The following is a 24,258-nucleotide window of genomic DNA, read 5'->3' on the forward strand; positions in this document are numbered from 1 at the left end:
ATAATATATATATCTATATACATAAATATATACGTATATATCACTATATATATACCTATATATAAATAAAAATATTAAAAAAAAATATATATATATATACGTATATATACACATATGTATATATATACATATATTAATTCTACACATATATTTATGTAATAATTTTACATAATTAGGTATCCTAATTAATTACAATTAGCGGGACCTGCCTGACCACCCATGCCGAAAGTATAGGGAATTTAATTTGCTAGCACTATATTTAACCCTATAACTTTCCAAGACACCATAAAACCTGTACATGGGGGGTACTGTTTTACTCGGGAGACTTCGCTGAACACAAATATTAGTGTTTCAAAACAGTAAAATGTATTACAACCATGATATCGCCAGTAAAAGTGACCTTTTTTGCATTTTTCACGCACAAACAGCACTTACAGGGACGATATAATTGCTGCAATACTTTTTACTGTTTTGAAACACAAATATTTGTGTTCAGCGAAGTCTCCTGAGTACAACAGCACCCCTCATGTACAGGTTTTATGGTGTTTTCAAAAATTACAGCGTCAAATATAAGGCTTGTGTTTAATTTTTTTCACATTAAAATTCGCCAGATTGCTTACGTTGCCTTTATGACCCTATGGTAGCCCAAGAATGAAAATTACCCCTATGATGGCATACCATTTGCAATAGTAGACAACCAAAGGTATTGCAAATGGGGTATGTCCAGTCTTTTTTAGTAGCCACTTAGTCACAAACACTGGCCAAAATTGGCGTTTTTTGCATTTTTCACACACAAACAAATACAAACGCTAACTTTGGCCAGTGTTTGTGACCAAATGGCTACTAAAAAAGACTGGACATCGCTTATTTGCAATACCTTGGGTCGTCTACTATTGCAAATGGTATGCCATTATGGGTGTAAATTTATTTCCTGGGCTACTATACAGTCTCAAAGGCAACGTAACCAATCTGGCGAATTTCAATTTCAAATGTAACACGCTATATTTGACCCTGTAACTTCCCAAAACACCATAAAACCTGTACATAGGGGGTACTGTTTTACACGTGAGACTTTGCTGAATACAAATATGTGTATTTTATTGCAGTAAAAGCAAACAGTATTATGACATTGACAGTTAAAATGTCATGAAGAACGAAAAAAATCAAAAAAAATCTTATTTTCTCCCATTTTTTTCATATTAAATTATGTTTCATAGCTAAATATTTGATATTAAATGAAAGCCCTGTTTCCCCTGAATAAAATGATATATAATAAGGGGGGGTGCATTTAATATGAAAGAGGTGAATTACGGTTGGACAGACATATAGCGCAAATGCCAGGTTTTGTTTACGTTTTGTTTCGTTCACAACTTGTACATTTGGCTGCGGTGTTAAGGGGTTAAGATGATAAATTGCAAAAATGACATTGCAGGGTTAACTCCACCTCCAGTGACTGTCTACCAGACACTAGAGGTGCTTCTGGGTCGTTTTTCTGTCGCCTGATATCCTCATGCTATTCATGAAAACATTCAGGGTCAGCTAGAACCCCCTAGGAAAGCATTGCTTCCTATGCGGTTGTACTAATGCGATCGCAGCACTTGCGTGCATGCACATAAGATCTCAGATGGGGGGGGGGGGGGGGGAGAGGAGGAGGAGCCTGACCCAGATTCAAGGAGTAGCTGAAGCCAGCTCCGGTTTTTAACCCTTTCTGCTCTGTGTGGGCCATGAGAAGCGGGGCACTATAGTGGTGCTAGGAATACAATTTTGTATTTCTAGCCTATAGTTTCCCTCTAACATTTATTACATAGAGGGCTTAAATGTTATGCAAAATTAACAATTATACAAACTATTGTCAGCTGATAACATTTTTGAACTAGAATACTATAGTGCCAGGAACTTAGAACTGCAATGTTTAACAATGCAGCACTATGTGCAATAGGGGCACTGCACCCAGACCAGTTCAATTAGCTGAAGTGGTCTGGGTGCCTATTGTGTCCCTTTAAAATCCGCTTATAGGAATTATTTGGGGATTTTGCCCAGATGTAAAATGGCCGCGGAATACTGTCACGGCGTGTGACATCACGGCTGACGTCCTGCTCCGCCGATCTGGTTTGTCCGCTAGCTGGAGGAAGGGGCGTTCCCAGCACGCATTTTGAAGTGGAAGGCGCGAGCTGAGGGGCTCAGATTGGCGGTTTGATTTTAAAGCCGATCTCCAGCGCCGTGCTCTCGGAGACCCTCAGTATGTCCATGGCGTCTGCCCAGCTCGTCCGGGAGGGGATCACCCTGAAAGGGAGCGCCGAGATCGTGTCAGAGTTTTTCTGTGAGTGACCGCGCTAGCCGCACTAACATGCCACATGGTAATCTGAGTTAGCGCCTCACTGCCAGGAGGCCTGGCGCCCGCTTTGTAGTGCGACATTCACGTCTGTCTTTACTATTAGACTAGCGGTATAGAAGTGTGGGTCTTCTGTGATTGGCTAATGTGACTGTCGTTCCTGATCAGTTAGCCAATCACGGATGAGTGTTAGCTGATATGGGGGCGGGACTCTAAGCAACTTGTCTTCTGTAGGGAAAGAGTGAAAAGTAATGAAAGGGAAATCACTGGGGCGCAGTGCTATATCCCTGGCGGGGGCTGGAGCACAGTGCTGTGTCCCTGGCGGGGGCTGGAGCACAGTGCTGTGTCCCTGGCTGGGGCGCAGTGCTGTGCCCCTGGCTGGGGGCGCAGTGCTGTGCCCCTGGCTGGGGGCGCAGTGCTGTGCCCCTGGCTGGGGGCGCAGTGCTGTGCCCCTGGCTGGGGGCGCAGTGCTGTGCCCCTGGCTGGGGGCGCAGTGCTGTGCCCCTGGCTGGGGGCGCAGTGCTGTGCCCCTGGCTGGGGGCGCAGTGCTGTGCCCCTGGCTGGGGGCGCAGTGCTGTGCCCCTGGCTGGGGGCGCAGTGCTGTGCCCCTGGCTGGGGGCGCAGTGCTGTGCCCCTGGCTGGGGGCGCAGTGCTGTGCCCCTGGCTGGGGGCGCAGTGCTGTGCCCCTGGCTGGGGGCGCAGTGCTGTGCCCCTGGCTGGGGGCGCAGTGCTGTGCCCCTGGCGATTAATGTGAGGCGGTGGTGGCCCAACACGTTCTTAAGGCAGCTCAGGTGGCCGTCTTAGGGCGCACCAGTTCTGGGGCTCAAGAATTGAGTGACCGGCAGGAAGGAAACGTACAGCGCTCCTCCTACCAGTCACTCAGTGTAGCGTGGTTGAGCGGAGTGGACCACGGTATAGAAGCTTCATTTTCCTTTACCCGGCCGGACTGAGAGAGCACTTCCTGTCTGGCCGGGGACCGGAAACTGTACCTGCTCCTGTACCGAGGTCACTGTGCTCGGCCATGCTACAAGAGAATAAATGAGGCACACTAAATATTCTTGAAAACAAAAAAAATCTGACTGGCATGTGTACTTTAAAAAAAAAAATTGAACATGTTCAGTATACAGTAGATTTGTGTAGGAATTGTTTATTTTTTCAAAACTGTAAATGTACAGAGTATCGGTAAGTTATCGGCTATTGGCCGTTCACAGATTCAGTATCGGCTGTAAAGAATCAATATCGGTTGGTCCCTAATATTTAATATTAGCTTTTTTTTATTTATTTATTTAGATCAATTGCCTATTGCTGTAAGTGGTCTGTTTTTGTTTTACTCAAAAAAAAAAAATGCAGGTCAGATGCTTTTCGTAGAGGACCTACACTACTTTTGTAGCCATCACTGCAATTTGCTGGGCCAATGCTTTTCAATGAGTAGTGTTAACCGCGTTCTGCATCAATGTACGGTTTGTGATGATGCTGCATGGAAGAAGTTCTGTCACTTTCTGGGACAAAAAAAAAGGCAAACCTGTACTTAACATTAAACCACACACAGCTGAGCGCTTGCCATACCTGTTTACTCTCTGGGTTCTTTGCATACTTTGCAAGACCCTAGAATGAGCTATAACTTTATGGTAACTTTCTTCTACTTCTGTATCACAGCATAGCTGATTTAGCGTATATGTCTGGCTATCTCTATCAAAATAATTGCTCTCTGCTCCTTCAGCATTATTTACTTAAAAAAAACAAAAAACTTCTAAATTAAATTTGCACAATGTTACTTTCTTCAATGAAGTCTTTCAGCTATGTAATTAAATCAGAACATGTGTATTTAATGTACTCACAGTAATTTCCAATAAACTACAATATGACTTTATGGGAGAGTAATAGAGGGGAAAGGAGTCCCTACCTTTAATAATCCAAAGGGAAAACAAAATAAAAATAGGACAGGTGGGAGAAGGAAATATAGTGGTGAACCTTTGCTCCTGACGACGGCGTGCTGAAACGCGCGTTGAGCTTTAATTATTTATTTTGTTCACTTTTGATAGCACTTATGGATTTATTTGTTTAAATCTCTTTTAGCTATTAGGACAGATAGGGACTAGGGTTCAGGTAGGGATAGAGAGTATATACTGGCGCTAAAATTCCAAAAAATCCAATCCAATATGGAACAATTACCAACAGAGCAGCTATAACACCTAAATGTAGGCACTAGTGGTTCTCTCACAGTGCCGTGGTAACTAGGGACAGCTTCCTACCGACAGGGGTTTCTGTCTGGGCATAGAATTGGGGCAGTTTTTCTCCTATAGAGGCTTTTTCAACCTCTTTATACCAGCTCAGCTTTTTAGTTACCTCTATTACCTGGGGCGTTTGCCTCTGAGACTTGGGATGCATGTTGTTCAACTTTAGGTTAGAACATTTGTCAGGCAGTCTTTCTTTTTTCTAGTAGACACCTGATTTCTGCATTTGTCTTTGGATGGTTCACCACTATATTTCCTTCTCCCACCTGTCCTATTTTTATTTTGTTTTCCCTTAGGATTATAAAAGGTAGGGACTCCTTTCCCCTCTATTACTCTCCCATTAAGGACTTATTTAGTCCTATCACTTTCTTTTTCTTATATTATTCTCGAGGGTTATTCCCCTAATAGGGAGAGTAATCTTGGGGCTCTCTGGAACTAATTCATTGGTCGGAATTGCGACCTCTGAATCAGAGCCATTATTGTTCTTTTACAATATGACTTTAATTTCTATGTTAATTTCCTTTCAGTTTGTGGCATCAATAGTATATTATATCAACGTGGTATTTATCCAGCTGAAACCTTCACACGTTTGCAGAAATATGGACTTACCTTGCTGGTATCAACAGATCCAGATCTGAAAGACTATTTGAATAAAGTGGTGGAACAACTTAAAGGTAATTAGGTAGATATGTTTTATGGTGAGGAGTATAATTAACTATTTCAATACAACGATTCCCCTTAGGGAATCATTGGGAGGCTAGTGTTCATATGTAGCAATATGGCACACTGTGGTAATCAAAATCTGCTTTATGTGCAACACTTGTTTGAGAGCTGAGTTGTCTCCTTTCTCAAGGTGGAAATGCCTCTAGTGGCTGTCCAGAAGACAGCCATTAGAGGTGTTAACCTTGTACTGGAAACACTTCACTCTATATACAACATATTGCAATCATTGAGAATAAGTGGTGTGTGCCTTAATACTTCCAGTAGTCATGGTGTTTGGAGTCTCTACGAACATATATAGTTTAACACCTTTGCTGCAGGAGGTGCTCTCAGCCGATGAATGGTGGGATCAGTATCCACTCTTTTGCAGGATTCTGATAAAAAAAAAAGGCAAAATGCATGCACCATTACTTGGAAATGGCACCAGGATACTCCACATTGTAACAACAACAGCACACTATAGTGGTTAAGATGCCTAACATAAACCTTTAAAGGGATACTTCAAACATCTCAAGTAGCATTTGCAAACTGTTTAGATTTACCACCAAGGGGGGGGGGGGGGGGGGAGATGTGATGCTAATCCATACACTTGTCAATTGTTTTCATATTTACAAAAATAAATAAAACTGGTAGCAGATTTAAACACCTTTTATTATGCTCTGTATTTATATTTATTTTTTATTGCATATTACACCAGTCTATACTTTTATCTCCTTCCATATTTTGATTAGCTTTCTTATTGTTTTAATAGCCTGCAACATTTGTTTTTCTTGTATGCCAAATAGATTCAACTTCTACTATTGCTGTACCATCAACTTGTTCACTAAGCTTTAGTTCACCCCTCCCCACTTCATCTCATTTGAAGTTTTTTGGGTGCACTGTCCCTTCCCTCCTTAGTCATGCAATGCAAGACATTGCCGTTTTTAAAGAAAATGCAATGTTTACATTGTGGTACAAAGACCGCCATTTGAGGCGCTTCCTCGATTTTCAGTTTCACTCAGTGACACAACACTGGACGTCACTCTGCATGAGAACATTAAACTAAACCCCATAGAAAGTATTTAGGCAATGCTTTCCCATGGGGAGTGCCCAATGCTCGCATGGCACTCGTTGTGCATACACATAAGGTCCTCCATCCAGATGACATCTGAGGAGGCATACTGCCACACAGCACTGAGGGGACTTGATGCTGGAATCAAGTGAATGAAGTTTTTTAACCCTTTACCGTGAAGTGGCATAGGAATGCTTCTTTGTATACCTAACATTAAAGTGCAAAAAACAGACATCCTTGCACTCAAGCTAAATAGTATATTCAAGCCTAAATGGCTATTACTTGCCGGGTGCCAGTCTTCAGGGGATTGTAGTACATATAGAATAAACTGGAACTGCACTCTCGGTCTTCAAAATGCAAAAAAATCTTTATTTCATCAAATCGACGTTTCGGTCCGCACAGGGACCTTCCTCAGGATAAAGTGACAATTTAAAACGTGTTCCTTTAAAACGTCACTGTCACGCCAAATTTACTTTTTCCCAATCTCTTCCTTTCTCAGAATCTGTTCTTTCTGCTCTAGTTTTCTTTAAAACATAAGAAAAGTTAGGGACTACTTTGTCTTTTGTATTTTTTTCTACGCCTGACATTCTCTGACACAAGGAGGAGCTGAAGCCTGCTCCATTTCCTGAGTCAGAGAAAGTTTTCCCACGATGCTTGCATGAACGCCAATCGCTGTTCCTGACCGTCCTGTCATATAAACAGGGTTCCACCGAATTCACTGGTTACATCCGAACCGAATGTCAACCATTTTTTCATTCACGTTCGCCCAAAATTCGGTCATTATATTTGTAGTAGAAATGCCTCGGCCATGTGTTCTCGGAGGGGCCTGCTTGCCAGCCTCCTGCCAAAAGACTACGGGCCCTTTAAAAATGTATGTGATTTATGTACTTTTGTACTCCAGAAAGAGACCGACCGTTGGCCCTAATTCCCTGGAACTGTTTTGGGTATAGGACCATGTGCACGGTCGGTCAAAATTATGACTTCCATGGAAACCCCTGTACTGATCTGGGTGATTTTTAGATATGTTAGTCCCCTAGATCTGGGGCTAACAGAGGATATGACTTTTGTGGGTTTTCCATGTGTTTTGGGGGTACTTCCGGGTTATTGTAAAATGTTTTCTGTGCCTGAAGATAATGGAGTTTAGTACAGTTCCTGACTCCATTATCTGTCAGGCACAGAGCAGGGATTTTCCTGTTTTGTTTGTGAGTGTCCTGGACCTGAGAGCCAATGTAATTACAGTGTGTACTTTTTCACAGTTCCTGCTCAGGTCCAGTGGGGAATGCCCCTTGAAATTTGTTATGGAAAACCCCTTGCATAGAAGGCCAGTTGTAGCTGCCATTAAACACATTAAACAGTTCAACCTTACCCGTAGGGAACAGCTATACCAGCTATATCACTAGCTCTTGTAAGAGCTATCCTGCTATACTCACTGGAGTAGGAGAGGTCTGCCCACTGGAAGCTGGATCCCTGATTTTGGTCCAGGGTGGGTGGAGGACAGTAAAACTCCAGCCAAGCGGCGGCTAAGGGTCTGCAGTGCTGATGGTGTCTGCTGGAGCACTTGAAAGTGCTCAGAGGTACTAGGAAGCATTGATTGGCGGAGGCATCCAGTCGGGGTGCCAGGCGGTCCGTCAAAATATTCAGTTCAGAATTTAATTCCCACAGTATTAGGGAGCGATCTGCTGAGAAAAATCGGTCTTTCAGTCAACGTTACGAATACAAAGTAAAAATTACTTGGTATTAATAAATTAGGGAGGTTAAATTCTCCCTTCTGTCCTTGCTCACTATGCTGCCTATTATAATAAACGGGGGGGACCTAGTGTTCCCCAGCCCCACCCATTCATGGCGGATGGGGATCCTAAGTAATAAAGGAGGTGAACGTATTTCTCCCCAGGCACCACCCATTAGCAGTGGGTGGGGGCCCTAGGTAATAAAGGGGGAAACCTATTGTTCCATTGCCAGCCGGCGGGGGCCCCAAGTAAAAAAATTGTGGGAATCTATTGTTCCTCCACCCACTGGCAACAGGTGTTGGTCCTAAGTAATATAGTGAAGGGGACCTCAGTTATGGCCCCTCGCTGTTCAGCGCTCTCTAGTGAGTTTGGCGGCAGCTGCGGGTTGTTCCCAGCTTTGCCAAACTGCAAGGGAACCTAGAATAACACGTGCAAGTAATTGTACCAAAAAAAAATGGGGGGTGCTGGCATCCTCGCAGGAGTGTGATGGGTGCTGGCTCCTTTAGTACCAGACATTGAGGTAAATGGCGAGGGTAATTTCAGGGACAGCTTCCTTGCACAAGAACAGCTAAAATAACTTTAAGCAGTTATGGTGACGTTGTAGTGCTTATTTTTAAGTCTGCATGTCTGTAGAAATAGAGAATTTGATGTTATATACTGTGTACATGTCATTTCAGAGTGGCTATACAAATGCCAAGTGCAGAAACTTGTGGTGGTGATAACAAGCATCGACACCAATGAGATACTTGAACGTTGGCAGTTTGACATAGAGTGTGATAAATCCCTCAAAGATGACAGGTGAGTGATTGCAAATAAAATGGATTTTTGAGGGTACACTGATTCGTGTGCACAAATTAAATTTTAGGTTTGTCGGAAAAAAGTTAAGTGGTCAAGCTTTCATAGGTATATGGCTGAGGTTTGTTTTGCTCTACATGTGTCTATTGAAAATAGAACGTGGTGGTGAAACGTCAATTAAAAATTAACTTTTATTTCTTAAGTTAAAAATGTATTTATAGTTCCCTAGAATTGGGATTCTAAAACATGATGATGATGCACAATCAAGAGCGTATATACTCAAACAGAGCATAAAAGGAGTACATTAAGGGATCACTATAGTGTCAGGAAAACAAATACGTTTTCCTGGCACTATATAGTCCTTAGGTCGGTCCCACCTTCAGGGCCCTCTTTCAGCCACTTACCCTTATGCAGCGCCGGGCTCCCCCAGCGCTGGTGACCCCTCCTCCCTCTCTGACGTTGGCTCCCGAGTGGAGCCAAATGCCCAGGCGAAGCCATAGCCCCGTGCATTAAAAATGCCCCTAGGAAAGCATTTCTCAATGCTTTCCTATGGACGTTCTCCGTGCTCAATGCGATTTTTGCATTGAGCGTCAGGGAAGCGCCTCTAGCGGCTGTCAGGAAGACAGCCACTAGAGGCTGGATTGACCCTGCAATGTAAACATGGCAGTTTCTCTGAAACTGCTATGTTTACTCCTGCAGGGTTAAAACTTGGGGGACCTGGCACCCAGACAGCTTCATTGAGCTATAGTGGTCCTTTAATGGTAATAATACTCAACATAAGACAAAGAACAAAAAAACTAATGTATCCCAAAAGTTGCAATATCTAATAACAAAGTGCTCAGTGAATCATCAGATGTCGCGGAGTAGTTTAGTATAGAAGCTGTTACCTGTTTTTTTTTTTTTTTTTTTTCATGCAGGCTCTGTCAATCATAGCCAGGGGAGGTGTGGCTAGGGCTGCATAAACAGAAACAAAGTGATTTAACTCCTAAATGACAGTGAATTGAGCAGTGAAATTGCAGGGGAATGATCTATACACTAAAACTACTTTATTTAGCTAAAATAATTTAGGTGACTATAGTGTTCCTTTAAGAAATAAAAGTTCATTTTTAATTGATGTTTCACCACCACCCTCTATTTATTTAAATCCATTTTTAAGGGCTAAACACCTTCATCTTGAGTGGTGACCAACACCATTTAAATACTACCATTAGCCAATTAGTGACAGGAAATATCTCTCCTCTTTTTATCCTTATTAAAAATGGGTTAATTATGCGTTGTCATGCCCCAAACTGTTTATTTCTGAGAATTCTGCAGATATTTTTTAATGTTTCTTTACATTTCTGTTCATTGTGTTGTGTTCTCACCTCTCACTTTTCATAGTGCTCATATCTAGCAGTCTCTTATGCTAAGCATGAATCGTGACCTGTGCACTTTTCTCACCTACTGGTATAGCTGAACATTTATAGCTCTATTTCAATACCATGGGAATAAGGTTACATTTTAAAGCTGCACTTTCATGCCGAACTTGCCTTTCTTTAATAGATTCCTCTTCTCTCCCTCTGTCAGGATCTGTTCTACATTTCTACCTGTCTGCTCTAGTTTTCTTTAAAATATAACACATGGAGGTTTACTACGCCTGACCAGCGGAGGAGCAAAGTGTGCTTAATTTCCGGTGGTCAGATCAATTTTTCCCATAATTCTCACCTTTCCTCAGTGTTCCCGCGAAGCCTCCTTTCACTTTTCCCGAATGTCATGTCATTTAGACAGAACGCTGGCAAAACTACAAATTGCGTCCTAACAGAATGAGAACAGTTTCTCCATTCGTGTTAGGATTTGTTCGTATCGGAATTTCATTCGAATGAACTAAAATCGGATTCTTGCAGACGGTTAGTAGATAACTCCCTAATTCCCTATCTGAAAGGCTGAAAGATCTCTTGTTTTTTCAGCCAAATTTACTAATACGAAGTAAAGAGTAAATTCTTCCCCTACTCGCTATACCGAGAGTAGGGGCATGTCTATTAAACGGGTGGAGGGATATAAAGTATCCCCACACCCATGCCGCGCTAGGGGGGGGCTATTAAACTGGAGGGGGACTTAAATAACAATGGGGGGGGTCTATTGTCCTCCACCCCAGACCCCACCTCTGAGCGGTCCCTATTTTGTCTTATGGTTTAAAGAAAACTAGAGCAGACAGGAAGAAATAAAGAACAGATCCTGACAGAGGGAGAGAAGAGGAATCCATTAAAGAAAGGGAAGTTCGGCATGACAGTGCCGCTTTAAGTGTTAAAACAAAATGTATTCATCTCCTACCTATTTTGTTAGTACATTATGTAGATATACTGCTTTTTGTTTTCCTTATATTACTTAGAACTAAAATCTTAGTAAAAATGTTTTTTGACATTAGTGATAGAAGTATTAATGGAACACGGCAAGCACCATAACAACTACAGCACACTATATTGGTTATGGTGCCTGAAATGGTTTGATTTCTTACCTGGGCGCTGCTTTATGAATTTCCTCTTCCACCCTAGAGAGCTGGAAGCTTATGTTAAAGGAACACTATAGTCACCTAAATTACTTTTGCTAAATAAAGCAGTTTTAGTGTATAGATCATTCCCCTGCAATTTCACTGCTCAATTCACTGTCATTTAGGAGTTAAATCACTGTTTCTGTTTATGCAGCCCTAGCCACACCTCCCCTGGCTATGATTGACAGAGCCTGCATGAAAAAATACTGGTTTCACTTTCAAACAGATGTAAGTTACCTTAAATAATTGTATCTCAATCTCTAAATTGAACTTTAATCACATACAGGAGGCTCTTGCAGGGTCTAGCAAGCTATTAACATAGCAGGGGATAAGAAAATCTTAATTAAACAGAACTCGCAATAAAGAAAGCCTAAATAGAGGGGCGTGGCTTGACCGCCGAAAGTGATGGCCGCTTAGGCAGAGAGCTCTGCACCCCGAACGGTCCAAAAACCACGCCAGACGCAAAACACCCGCTCACCAACACCTGAAATTGCTTGCAGAGCAACAGAGAAGGTTCCGGAGATGGCCCAGCATAAAAAATCTGGAAACAAAAGGAGAGACGGTACTCCATCTGTAGCCGACCTCCTCACAACGCCCAGGCCGCAAGCGCACAAAGATGGCGGCGGCCACGCGAGCGCGGATTCCCCAAGCTCCCCGGGCACCAGGGACCTGAATGCCCCGACGCAGCAGGCCACCATCTCGGATATAATGCGGTCACTAGCAGAGGTAAAACACTTTTTAGCAGGGGAGATCGAAAGGTCGGCAAGAGAAGTGAAGGCCGAAATACAGGCTGTGGGGCAACGTACTGAAGCCCTGGAATGGCGGATGGACCAGGTAATAACAGCCCACAACGAGACTGCCACTACCACCAACACCCTGCTGTCCAGAGTAGCTGAACTGGAGGCAGAAATTGAGGATGCTTCCAACAGGTCGAGAAGAAACAACCTGAGGATAAAGGGCCTGTCTGAAAGAATTAAAGACACAGACATACAGAAGGTACTCACAGACATGTTCAAAACGCAGCTGCCAGCTATCCCTGACCATATGTGGGTGATAGACAGGGCGCACAGGGCACTTAGGGCCAGGGGACCCCCCAATGGCCCACCCAGGGATGTGATAATGAGGTGGCACTTCTTCTCCACCAAAGAAGCCATCATCAAAAGTACCAGACACCACACATATACCCTAGACGGCACCGCACTCCACTTATATCAAGACATAGCACCAGCAACGCTTGCCAGGCGCAGAGAGTGGAAGCCTATAGCGGATCTTGTCAGAGCCAAGGGCCTGAATTTTGCCTGGGGGCACCCGTTCAAAATGCTTGTGTTTAACGGGCCAAGGCCAGCCGTACTACTGCCCTCGGCGGACCCCAGGGCCTTCTTGAGGGACTTAGGAATTGAGGTCCCGGCAGACTTCCATCTCCCCCAGAGGGGTATCCAGGCGCTAGGACTCTTACCCAGGGAAGGCGAAGCACTGGACGGTATTGCACCTTAATGGACACTAACAGACCCCTTCCCATTACATCGCCCCCATTGCACAACCAACAGACCGTAACCCCCCATATGACTCCCCAACCCAGCAACGAAACCAAAGCTGATCCACACAGTATAAGTAACCAGAGACTTTTGGAAGGCCACCAGCTACCCAAGCAACCCCACCATGAACCACAAAGTAAAATAACCATACAGGCCGGAGCCAGATTATGGCACGCTCCACCATTGATAGCATATATTAACTTCACCCAAACGAAAATGGACATAAGACTGATCACAAAGATGCCCCTTTTTTCTTTTTTTTTTTTTTGTTTGTTGTTGCAAAATTGTTTGAAAGCCGGAAGAAAATAAAAATTGGAAAGAGAAAGGAAAGGGGAAAAGGGAAAGAGAAGGAAAGAGACAATTTCCTAAAAACACCTCTCACCAGAACTCTCCGATTAATACCCAAGAAAGAACCGCCTAAGGAAGAAACCGACCGCCACAGATCGACGACTCAAGGTGAAAGGAATCTGCCTATGCCTAACACGAACCGAGGCACTCAAGTGCGGTACATTGATCGCAATGAAGCACGAGACTATACAGGCAGTACCGACAAAAGGACTGAAAGGACTACCTGAGCGTATACTCCTTGACGAACATGGCCCCTACCGGAGTATAAAACGGACTATTATATCCGCCTCGCATCCAACTAGACACGCAAGTTTCACCCTGTGTTGTGTATTTATGTTTACATCTATATTGATGGGGAGGGAGGGGGCAGCTCAGGCAAGTGGTAGGGTCAGTGGGCCCAGGGAAAGGAACAACCAGCCACACACCCCCTCACCCCCACACCAGAAACCGTACACTATCATGCCTAAGTAGATATAGACACCCACCATAGAGGGGCATGGGAACCGGCGGGGCCTGAGAGCAACCGACATAACACTGTGCGGAGGAACCATTCCCTCATTATTCGAGATAAGCCAGTATGCTCGGGATGGAGGGTCTGCTGGGTAGCCAACGGCAGGAATTCCACATATAACGTACCTTTATGCAAACCACTTAGTAGGGGCGAACAGGGACCGGCAGATTAGGCAGCCCCCATAGAAAAGATAAGGGGTGAATGCTCTGTATTTTGTATTTCTCTTTTTTTCTCGCTTTCGCTATTAACCTGATTTTGTTAAGCTTTCTGGTTTAATAACTGTTGCATATAATGTTGTTTATAAATGTTACACGTGACGAGAAACACACGGACGACCTGACTCACGTACGCAGGCGTGACCAAAGAATGGGTGACGAATAATTGTACTATATGGACCGACACCGGGGTGCTCGGCGATTGATTGCCCCCTCCGCGCTAACACAAGGTACCGCGGGGCGGGTAGTCACCCCCCGAGACACCCGGCACTTTTTGATAAGACCAGGGTGCTTCCCCGGAAGCAGTAGTTTTCACCAACTACCTCCCCCCTCCCTCCTCAAGCTACCTTCCCCTACTCCCCCCATCCTCTCACCTTTCCACCCCCCTTTCCGGCCCGACCCCCTACCGGGCCCGAGTCTGGTGGACCCAACGGGTAACACCCAGGGAACAGCAGGGCTCGGGGGGGCGCTCGGCGGGCGGAGCATAGTCTTGCAGCACTAGTGATACATAGTAACTTCAAAGGTTCCACAACATGACGACGCTAAAATTCACCTCCCTAAACGTAAACGGGTTAAACACATCGACCAAAAGACGCTTGCTAATGAGGGAACTGAAACGACAAAAAACGGACATAGCTTTTGTACAAGAATCACACCTCCTGCGCTCAGCCCGGATCCAGTTGAAGGACCACATATACACCAGGGTATACTCCTCCAGGGGCCCTAGTTAAAAAGAACGGGGTAGAAATCCTCCTACACAAAAATTGCCCCTTTATAGTACAGTCGACAAGCGCGGACACATCGGGCAGATATGTCATCGTCTCAGGGACAATACATGCTACCACATACCACCTCATTAATATTTATGCACCCAACCAACCAGACCCAGGCTTCTGGGACCAAATACACGCTCTAATTCAGGCCCTATCGCATGGTATCATAATCCTAGGGGGTGACATGAACGCTGCTCACTGCCCAACGGTGGACCGTAGCACCCCTACCGGAGGACAGAGGGCGCAAAGCACGAGGGGACAGGACAAACTCTTAACACAATTTATACAGCAGGCAACACTATTTGACCCCTGGAGGCTGCGGAATCCGGGTGTAAAAGACTACACGTTCTTCTCGGCCGCACACTCCACATATTCTCGCATTGACATGTTCCTGGTGAACCAAACCGGGATCCCATGGGTGCAGACTGCACGCATCAACCTTATCACATGGTCGGACCACGCCGACATAGAACTGACCCTCAGGATTCCAGGACCTAAACCACCTTGGAAATGGCGACTTAACAGCACACTATTAAAAGACCCAGAGACAGAGACACTCCTTAGGGAAGAAATCCTGACATACTTTAGAGAGAACGACCACCCAGAACTGACCCAATCCACGATATGGGCCGCACATAAGGCGGTACTGAGAGGTACCCTCATAAAAATAGCTACCCGCCGGAAGAAACAGAGCTGAAACCCTCTTCGGGCTCCAAAAGGCGCTGAGGGGGGCAGAAGCCAAACACAAACATGACCCCACATCTCAGGGGCTACAAGACCTCAGGGAACTCCGACACAAAATTAGGTCAATAGCAGTAGAGGATCTGGGGAAAGACTTAGTTCGCAAAAAACGCTTCTACTATGAACGCTCCAATAAGATGGACACCTTGCTAGCTAGGGCACTGAACCCCAAACCCAACTACCATACCATTTCGGCCATTAATAATAAACAGGGCCAAATAACCCAACACCCAACAGAGATTAATCAGATATTCACAGAATTCTTTGCACACATTTACAACCATTCCCCAACACTCAACAGCGACAATAAGGACCACACAATAGAAGTAGCAGACTACGTAGCGGGGACGAACATGCCGAGACTGGCCCCGGAAGCTCTAAACACCTTAGGGAAACCAATAGACGAGGGGGAAATCAATAAGGCGATCACAGACCTTAAGGGCAACAAGGCCCCGGGACCAGACGGCTTTGACGGCTCATACTATAAGGTCTTCAGGGACGTATTGACGCCCAGCCTCGTGAAAATGTACGCAGAGTGGATGGAGGGTGGGTGCCCTAATTCAGATATGCTCACGGCCGACATAGCACTTATACCTAAACCAGGGAGAGACCCAACTGAACCCTCCAACTACAGACCCATTTCCCTGATTAACTTCGACGTTAAGATTTTCGCGAAAATTTTAGCCACAAGACTTAACCAACTCCTGGGCACGCTAGTCCACCCGGACCAGGTCGGTTTTGTACCAACAAGGCAATTGTACGAAAACACCAGGAGGGGGGCAGACATCATATGGTGGGCTGTGAGGTCTCGAACGCCTTCTCTGATCCTTTCCCTGGACGCGGAGAAGGCGTTCGACAGAGTGCAATGGCACTATCTATTTACACTACTCGAACGACTGCAGATGCCAGAAGCCTTTATAAGGGGCATCAAAGCCCTTTATACCCAACCGAGGGCGCAGACCAAAGTGCCGGGTGCGATCCCGACCCCGTTCACGACAACCAACGGCACAAGACAGGGCTGCCCCCTCTCCCCCCTACTCTTCGTCCTCTCGTTAGAGCCTCTCCTGCAGAGGATAAGAGAGGACGAGAACATCTCGGGTGTACAGGTAGGAGGTGAAGAGTTCAAAGTCTCCGCATATGCGGATGACGTCCTGGTCACACTAACCAAACCTGCTCAATCGCTGCCCCGACTGGTGACAATACTGGAAGAATATGGCAGCGTCTCAGGCTACAAAATCAATCTAGACAAAACGGTAGCCATGCCAATAGAAATGGACAAGGCAGGGATGGACAACATAAAAAACACCTACCCCCTCAAACTTACACAATCAGATTTCAAATACCTTGGGGTAAAACTCACGGCAGACCCAGAGAGGCTATACAGCGCCAATTACACGCCCACCATCCAGGCGCTCTGCAGGGACCTAGAAAAATGGCATGAGAGGCCCATATCGTGGATTGGTAGGATGCATGCAGTCAAAATGACTCTGCTTCCACGTATATTGTTCCTATTTCAAGCCCTTCCAACTAAAGTCACAAAGCAAAACCTACAAATACTACAAACACACATAGACAACTTCATCTGGGCACAAAAAAGACACAGGATAGCTCGACAGACTTTATACCGACCTAAAGCGAAGGGAGGGCTGGGACTCCCGAACCTCTACCATTATTACCTCGCAGCCCAACTGGCCCAGATAGTAGCATGGCATACACCGGAGGGCGCACATAGATGGGTCGACCTTGAGACAAAACTAATGCACACTGACCTCCCTCAATTTTGGATTTGGGTACCTAAACAGGAACGACCATCATTGCATACATCTTGCCCAGCGATCCTTAACTCCGTTAGGATCTGGGACTTGACAGCCACTAAATTCGCCCTGAAACATACACCCTCACCGCTGACTCCGTACCTACGGAAAAAGGCGTTTGGGCCCGGGCTGAGCGCACGAGACTTCAGGGGGATAGAAAGCACAGGAATGCAAAGATATAAACATATGTACATAGGGGACTCCTTCAAATCCTTCGAAACCCTACAAACTACTGCACCCCTAACGACCAAGGACGTCTTCCGACACATGCAGTTGCGTGACTTTGCCAAACACCCGAACATAAAGAAAGCAGCCCAGACCCCTATGACATTTTATGAACGGCTATGCGACGCCGAAACAATCCAAAAAGGGATGATTACAACAATTTATGCTCAGCTCAGTGCCCCAGAAAGGGGAGCCGCAGACCCAAATTACATACGCCAGTGGGAAACAGACTTAGGGGGAGCAATAGAAGGAGAGGACTGGGTAGACATTTGGGAAGCAACAGCGAAGACATCAATATGTGTACTACATCAGGAGCAAGCATATAAGATGCTCATGAGGTGGTACACCACACCTGCTCAACTCTATAAGATGGGGAAAACAACGACAGACACATGTTGGAAGGGATGCGGCGGCAAAGGCACCTTCATCCACATGTGGTGGGATTGCCCTGAGGTGACTAAATTTTGGAAAAGAATCCAATCACTGCTCCAAGAGGTCCTCATACGACACATAGACCTAGATCCCTGGGCGATCCTCCTATCCAGACCAAATGACTGCCTTTCTAAAAAAGAACAACAACTACTAAACAAACTTACACTGGCGGCTAGAAGGGCACTGGCACAAAAGTGGCTACAGCCCACGGTCCCCACTGACAATGACGTGATAGTTAAAATCAAAGATACCTATCTAATGGACAAACTGACTGCCCAAATAAGACATACGGAAAAATCATTCCAAAAAATCTGGCAACCATGGGAAATTTACACCAATGAATAATTCCAAAATAACTGAGAATCGCGAGCTGCGGCTCGACGTGCTTCTGCCTGCCGGGCGCCCCAACGGGCAAAATACCTCCACCTCCTATAACTACCCCCCCCCCCCCCCTCAACCGTAACTCTCACCCTACCCTACCCTACCCCCTACCTGAACGACCGCTCAGTACCTCAGCTGGCTGGACATACCAGACCAGCAAGACAGCCTCGACTGGGTAGAATAGGACGCTAAGATGTAAAAGGCGAGAGGCAACTGTGTTATTGCAACGAGAACCACCTTGTAAACATAGAAACTCCTCGCCCACCAACAGAATCCCAGACCCATATAATGTTAACTGGTAAATATGCTGTGAAATGTAGTACTGAACTTCCATAACCATGTCAATAGTCATTTATTTTTTTTCTTTTATTGTATGTTTTATTGTATGTTTAAATTTGATACTTGGGCTACCAACGCCCGGATAACAGAAAACCAGCGCCGAACGGCACAATCCTTTATATTTATATGTGACAGCACGATATACATATTGTTAAAACACTGTATAATATGTCTATAAAAGGCCCCTGCGTGGGCCATCTATTGTATTTTTTGATGCTGGAACAAAAATAAAGAAATTAAAAAAAAAAGCCTAAATAGGGCTCTCTTTACAGGAAGTGTTTATGGAAGGCTGTGCAAGTCACATGCAGGGAGGTGTGACTAGGGTTCATAAACAAAGTGATTTAACCCCTAAATGGCAGAGGATTGAGCAGTGAGGCTGCAGGGGCATGTTCTATACACCAAAACTGCTTCATTAAGCTAAAGTTGTTCAGGTGACTAGTGTCCCTTTAAGACTTTCCATTAGTGCAGAATCAGCTCACTGGCTGAGAATGCCAGCTTGGCTCTTTACATTGGAGGGGGTTGGCATACAGCTTGCTGTAGAGGTTATGGAACTTGGAGTGTTCCTTTAAAACTTGTGCACCTCTATTTTTACTTTTAACCAGTCTCGTTTTGGAATAAGTAAGGAGAGGGCAAACAAAGCACCACGTTTTGCCAATGCAGCAAAGTACAAATACCTCTTAGCAGAGAAAAGGAAAGCTAAAAACGTGCAAAATGTCCATAATGTGTTTAGTGACTTAATTACACTAGGCAATAACAGATCTGTAATTGAACACTAAACAAAAGTGGCAACATGTATTTAATTTGCCTTTTTACTATCTTGTTGTGCCGTTTGGTTTGTCTATCGTTTGCAACTAAAAATGCCATGCAATTTTTATTTCAGTGTGGTTAGAGAAAAGTCACCAAAAGTTATCCAAGAAGAAATCCGGTCGGTTATCAGACAGATCACTGCAACAGTAACATTCCTTCCATTACTAGAGACTGCTTGTGAGTATACTTTTAATGTTGCCATTGTGGGCTGTGACAATCAGGGCTTTATATATGGTTATGTGGATTGTTATGATTGGTTAAAAGTTTGATGATTGACTTGTGCTGCTGGAGGCATGAGTAAAGAAAGTCATGCAAAATACTCGCCTCCTGTCATTATTAAAATTAAGATTATAGGTACACTACGTTAGCATAATCTACAATTATTCACTCAACAGTATTAACTATAAAATCTGTACACTTTGCATCCCAGGTAAATCAGTAGACCAAGCATGTCAAACTCAAAGGCTAACACGGGCCAAATAAACCAGGTTTAAGTTTATGTGGGCTGCAAAAAAACAAACTTCAGTTTTCATTTAAAATGTAGCATCTCTGTGGGGAGCGTTTAGCGCCTCCATGCAGAATCAAATCTAATACACCGCCCACAAATCCAATACATTACCCCCAAATCCCTAAAATGAATACACTACATAGGAAGGTCCCCCAAGATCCTCTTCCCCTACCTTAAGATGAGCTGCCTGTACCCTAGGTCCAGCCCTGGTCTTCTCTGCTCAAGCAGGCAAGACGCTGCTCTGGTACTGCGAGCAGGATGGAAGGGAGAGTGGCTGGCCTGCAGGAGTAGGCGATCGGCCATGGGAGGGAAGACAAGAATCAAACAGGAAATATCTTTCCTGTCTTGCAGCTGGTTGCAGCCACAACACAAAGTGGCCCCAGGGCAGGTGGGCCGCAAGTTTGGCATGCTTCAGTAGACCTTACTCATGGAGTGTGTGTGTGTGTGTGTGTGTGTATATATCGTGTGTATTTTCTCAAAATACAGGTAACGTCTGCCTACTCACACACACAACTCTGCTGATTCGCCTAGTATTTGTAGCAGAAGTAAATAACCATAATAGCAAACTAATGAATATGTACTCCCAAGAAGCATTAGTGTTACAAATATAAAATAATTTGTTTGTAACCCTGGATGTTTAAAAGTCACTTTACATTAATAAGGTTCCCCTCCCCCACTTTAAAATATTGTTTCTGTATTGTCATGGATTAAGTAGTGAAGTCTAAATAGAAAGCAACCAACATCTGGATTAGGAGTTGTCAACCTATGGCATGCAAGCCATGTTCGGCACTCAAGTCTGCCAGATACAAATAGGCTAGGGAGATCTGAGGGTATTCACTGGAGCTGGCATACAAGTCCTAATGGGACTTCTTCAGATAACGTTTAGTGCCAACTGAACATTCAGCTCTTGTGATTATTGCAGAAGGTGTGAAAATCCGTCCTTAATTTAATTTACTCATTGCACCTCTTGGAGGAAGTGATCTAAGCATTTATGAAAAGGAATCTGCAGAGGAGAAGATCAGACACTGCAGCCCTTGCCGTTAACCTGTGCCTTGCCAGATACTAGACCACAGAGAAGCAACAATACCAGACCTAAACACACCACTGCAGAAGAAGCATTCACACACACCCAAATCATAAAGTAGCCCACACGCAAAAGAAAAAAATAGGACAGTCATGCATAGGCATGTCAATCTTGTTTTTGCACATTGCTGCTAAAAGGTTGAACTGGTTAAGATGATACATAGGTCACTATGTTTAGCGGTGCTGTCTGTTCAAGACAAGTGATAGTTGCTTGTTCCTTACTCCCAGTAAATGCCATTCGTTTACTGGGGATAATGCATAAGGGGTAAGTAAACTAATTTTCCTTTTGTGTTTAGCCACGTTGCGGCTTCCTTATGCTTCAGGCATCCATATATGTGTGTGGTGAGGCATCTTAAGGAAAAATGCCATTCCTATGCATGCAGCTTAGTACTGGTAGTTATAAAAACTCTGCACACCACCGTAAATAAAGGCTCACTGCAGGCACTATAACAAACTGAGTGAGCTGAAATGGTTATAGTGCTACAGTGTTCCTTTAACTGCGATTTAATTTGGGTTTTGGCCTCATACTCATGCTGTGTATTTCTCCCTGTTCAAATCTCTTTAACTTTGCATAAAAAAATAGCCCTCTACCTTTTATTTACGATTTCCTTCAAACTAACTTTATGTATTCTAAATACATGCTCAGCCAATGCAGGATCGGTCTGAGTGTCAGTGATTGGCTATTGTCTGGAGTGATGCTAGCAGATCAGCTCCTAAGTACATACTCTAAATACATATCATCTCTCATATACATGTTCTCTAAAACCTGTTTCCACCAGTCATTCAAGCTTGGTGTTCTCTGAATGGAATGTATTTTCTCCATGCCTGGTCATTGTTGCAGTTATGGTTTCTCAAGATTTCCACCCAAAAGTGACTATGCTAGCTTGAATGATTAAAGGACCTTTCAGATATACATTGTTATACTGTACGGTGGAAGGATACTAATGTTGCTGCTAAAGCGTATATTCTACTAAAATGAAATTCTTTCAAAATATAGGTGCATTTGACTTGCTGATTTATACAGACAAGGACCTAGAAGTGCCAGAAAAGTGGGAAGAGTCTGGACCCCAGTTTGTTTCCAATTCTGAAGAGGTCCGGCTTCGTTCATTCACAACTACTATTCACAAAGTCAACAGTATGGTGGCATACAAAAAGATAGACTCTTAAAACTACTTTGTATCTTCTGTACAGAAAACCTCTGGATGTTTCCCTATCCTTTTTAAATGCAGCTGCTATCTGTAGTCTTTTGGAAATGCTTATTGCAGACTAGCAGGCATTTCATTTTGGATATGTAGGGCTTGTCTATTTTCTAAGTTTTTTAGAAATATTTCAAACACAGGTTGAAGTGCAGCTACTAAGAGATCTTTAGGCGGTATGTGCCCATCCAAAAGGTTGTGTGAACAAAAAACATAAAGCCTTTTGGAGCAGAATAACTGCACACCACAAAGTAAGCTCTCATGTTACTACCTGTGCTAGGCTACTACACATTCAATTCTTTGATCTAAACCATCAAATGTATTGCTGCCTTCTCTCTTTTATTCAGAAGTGCAACTTGGAGGTTAAGCCAACTGGAAATCCATCATGAGTAACAGTGCAACCCCAAGATTCCTAACTGCTATTAGTGTATTTTGTTTTGTGTTTTCCCCCTTACAATTTCTTATTTTCAGTCTGTACATCTCCCTGTCGATTTAATGCAAGCTTTCTAAACTTTCATTTTCACACTGTGAATCTATACAATGTGATCTTAACCTTTCTCTGGCTAAAGAGAGATCTACCATTTTCCAATAGTCATTTGCTGCACCATATAAAAGTTAATCATGGCAAGTTGTTATAGTTTGTATGCAGTGCATATTGAAATCACAAAGCCGCTGCTTTATTTACTGTACAATTCTCCTCCCGCTGCCCATCCACACACACACACACTCACTAAAAGCTCTAAATGCAAGCTTTCAATGCTATATATGCACTAATTAAGGTCAAACTTTTCAGAACTGTGTATTTTATGTAACCTGGCTGGAAGTACAAAATATTTAAGTGATCTTTTAAGTGCTTCTTCTATCTCCTGAAGGTTTTAAGGGCTGTAAAGACTGCAAGTTAGTTTTCTTTTTTCAAAGGAAGGTTATGCATCTGCTGCTTAATGTGTGAATTTTTCTGATTAACCTACAGTAGCAAACTTTAGTAAGCACTTGCAATTACTTTCTGCCGGTTAGCTTTTCATGGATCCTTGGGATTGGCTTGTATATTAAATATCAACAATTGCAAACCTTAGAAGTAGATTTTATTTATATGTAGATTGTGGGACAAGCAACATTTTACTGCCTTTCAGATTGACACTTTTGTAAATGTCTGTTTCTATCAATTTTTAAAAAATAAAGTGTTTTGTACTGTTCTTTTGTGTTGGAGTATGGTTTTATTTATTTATCTGTGTTCCTGATTTTGGCCTACAGTATGCCATTTGGAATTTTGTTCACTGCAGTTCAGAACTTGGCAAATAACCCTGAGGAGTGCTCATTACAATAGTGTAAAAATGTGCGTGTGTACCACAATTGCCCAGTTTTCTTTCAAAGCAATTCAGTCGTCTGATGCCAGAGTGAGGCCATATAACAGAACAATAGTGAAAGGAGCTCTGCACTCACAGCATTAAAGAATCAGTAAGCTTTTATTCCATCAAACTTTGTTCTGAGTAAAGTCCTGAGCTGGAACTGCAACGTTGACACACTTTGATATATCGAAGCAGTAATGGAGTTTTGGATACTTCTACTTTGGAATAAAAGCTTATTGATACTTTAAAGGACCACTATAGTGCCAGGCAAACAATCCTTTCCTGGCACTCTAGGGTCTTTAGGTCCCTCCCACCCTCAGGGTCCAACTCCCGCTGGGCTGAAGGGGTTAAAACACTTGCCTTTCTCCAGCGCTGGGCTCCCTCTGTGCTGGGAAACTCTCCTGCCGACATCAGCGCGGCAAGAGTCACGCGCGCATTCAAACCGCCCATAGGAAAGCATTTCTCAATTTTATTTAATTTTTTTCTCAACTTTCCTATGGACATCCAGTGTCTTATCACTGATTTTCACAGTGAGAAGCGCCACTAGAGGCTGGATTAACCCTAGTGTAAACATAGGCATTTTCTCTTTACATCTGCAGGGAAGGGAACTGGCACCCA

At 44.0% G+C, this 24,258-nt stretch overlaps 1 protein-coding gene across 1 annotated transcript; it reads left to right on the top strand.

Annotated features, from left to right (window-relative positions):
* Window positions 1–2,088: 2,088 nt before the first annotated feature.
* On the top strand, window positions 2,089–23,487 carry MAD2L1 (mitotic arrest deficient 2 like 1). The gene is made up of 5 exons (XM_063460040.1): window positions 2,089–2,320; window positions 5,094–5,240; window positions 8,742–8,862; window positions 19,581–19,684; window positions 22,096–23,487. The coding sequence occupies exons 1-5, from the start codon at window positions 2,242–2,244 to the stop codon at window positions 22,263–22,265; spliced, it is 621 nt and encodes a 206-aa protein (XP_063316110.1). The 5' UTR covers window positions 2,089–2,241; the 3' UTR covers window positions 22,266–23,487.
* Window positions 23,488–24,258: the final 771 nt, after the last annotated feature.

The sequence above is a fragment of the Pelobates fuscus genome, chromosome 6, assembly GCF_036172605.1.
Source record: "Pelobates fuscus isolate aPelFus1 chromosome 6, aPelFus1.pri, whole genome shotgun sequence".
NCBI lineage: Eukaryota > Metazoa > Chordata > Amphibia > Anura > Pelobatidae > Pelobates > Pelobates fuscus.

Excerpts from the sequence above, each read along its gene's own strand:
- MAD2L1 (XM_063460040.1), top strand. The coding sequence starts at position 2,242 with ATGTCCATGGCGTCTGCCCAGCTCGTCCGGGAGGGGATCACCCTGAAA. Across the intron at positions 2,321-5,093 it reads GATCGTGTCAGAGTTTTTCT|TTTGTGGCATCAATAGTATA; the intron begins GTGAGTGACCGC and ends ATTTCCTTTCAG. Across the intron at positions 8,863-19,580 it reads AAATCCCTCAAAGATGACAG|TGTGGTTAGAGAAAAGTCAC; the intron begins GTGAGTGATTGC and ends TTTTTATTTCAG.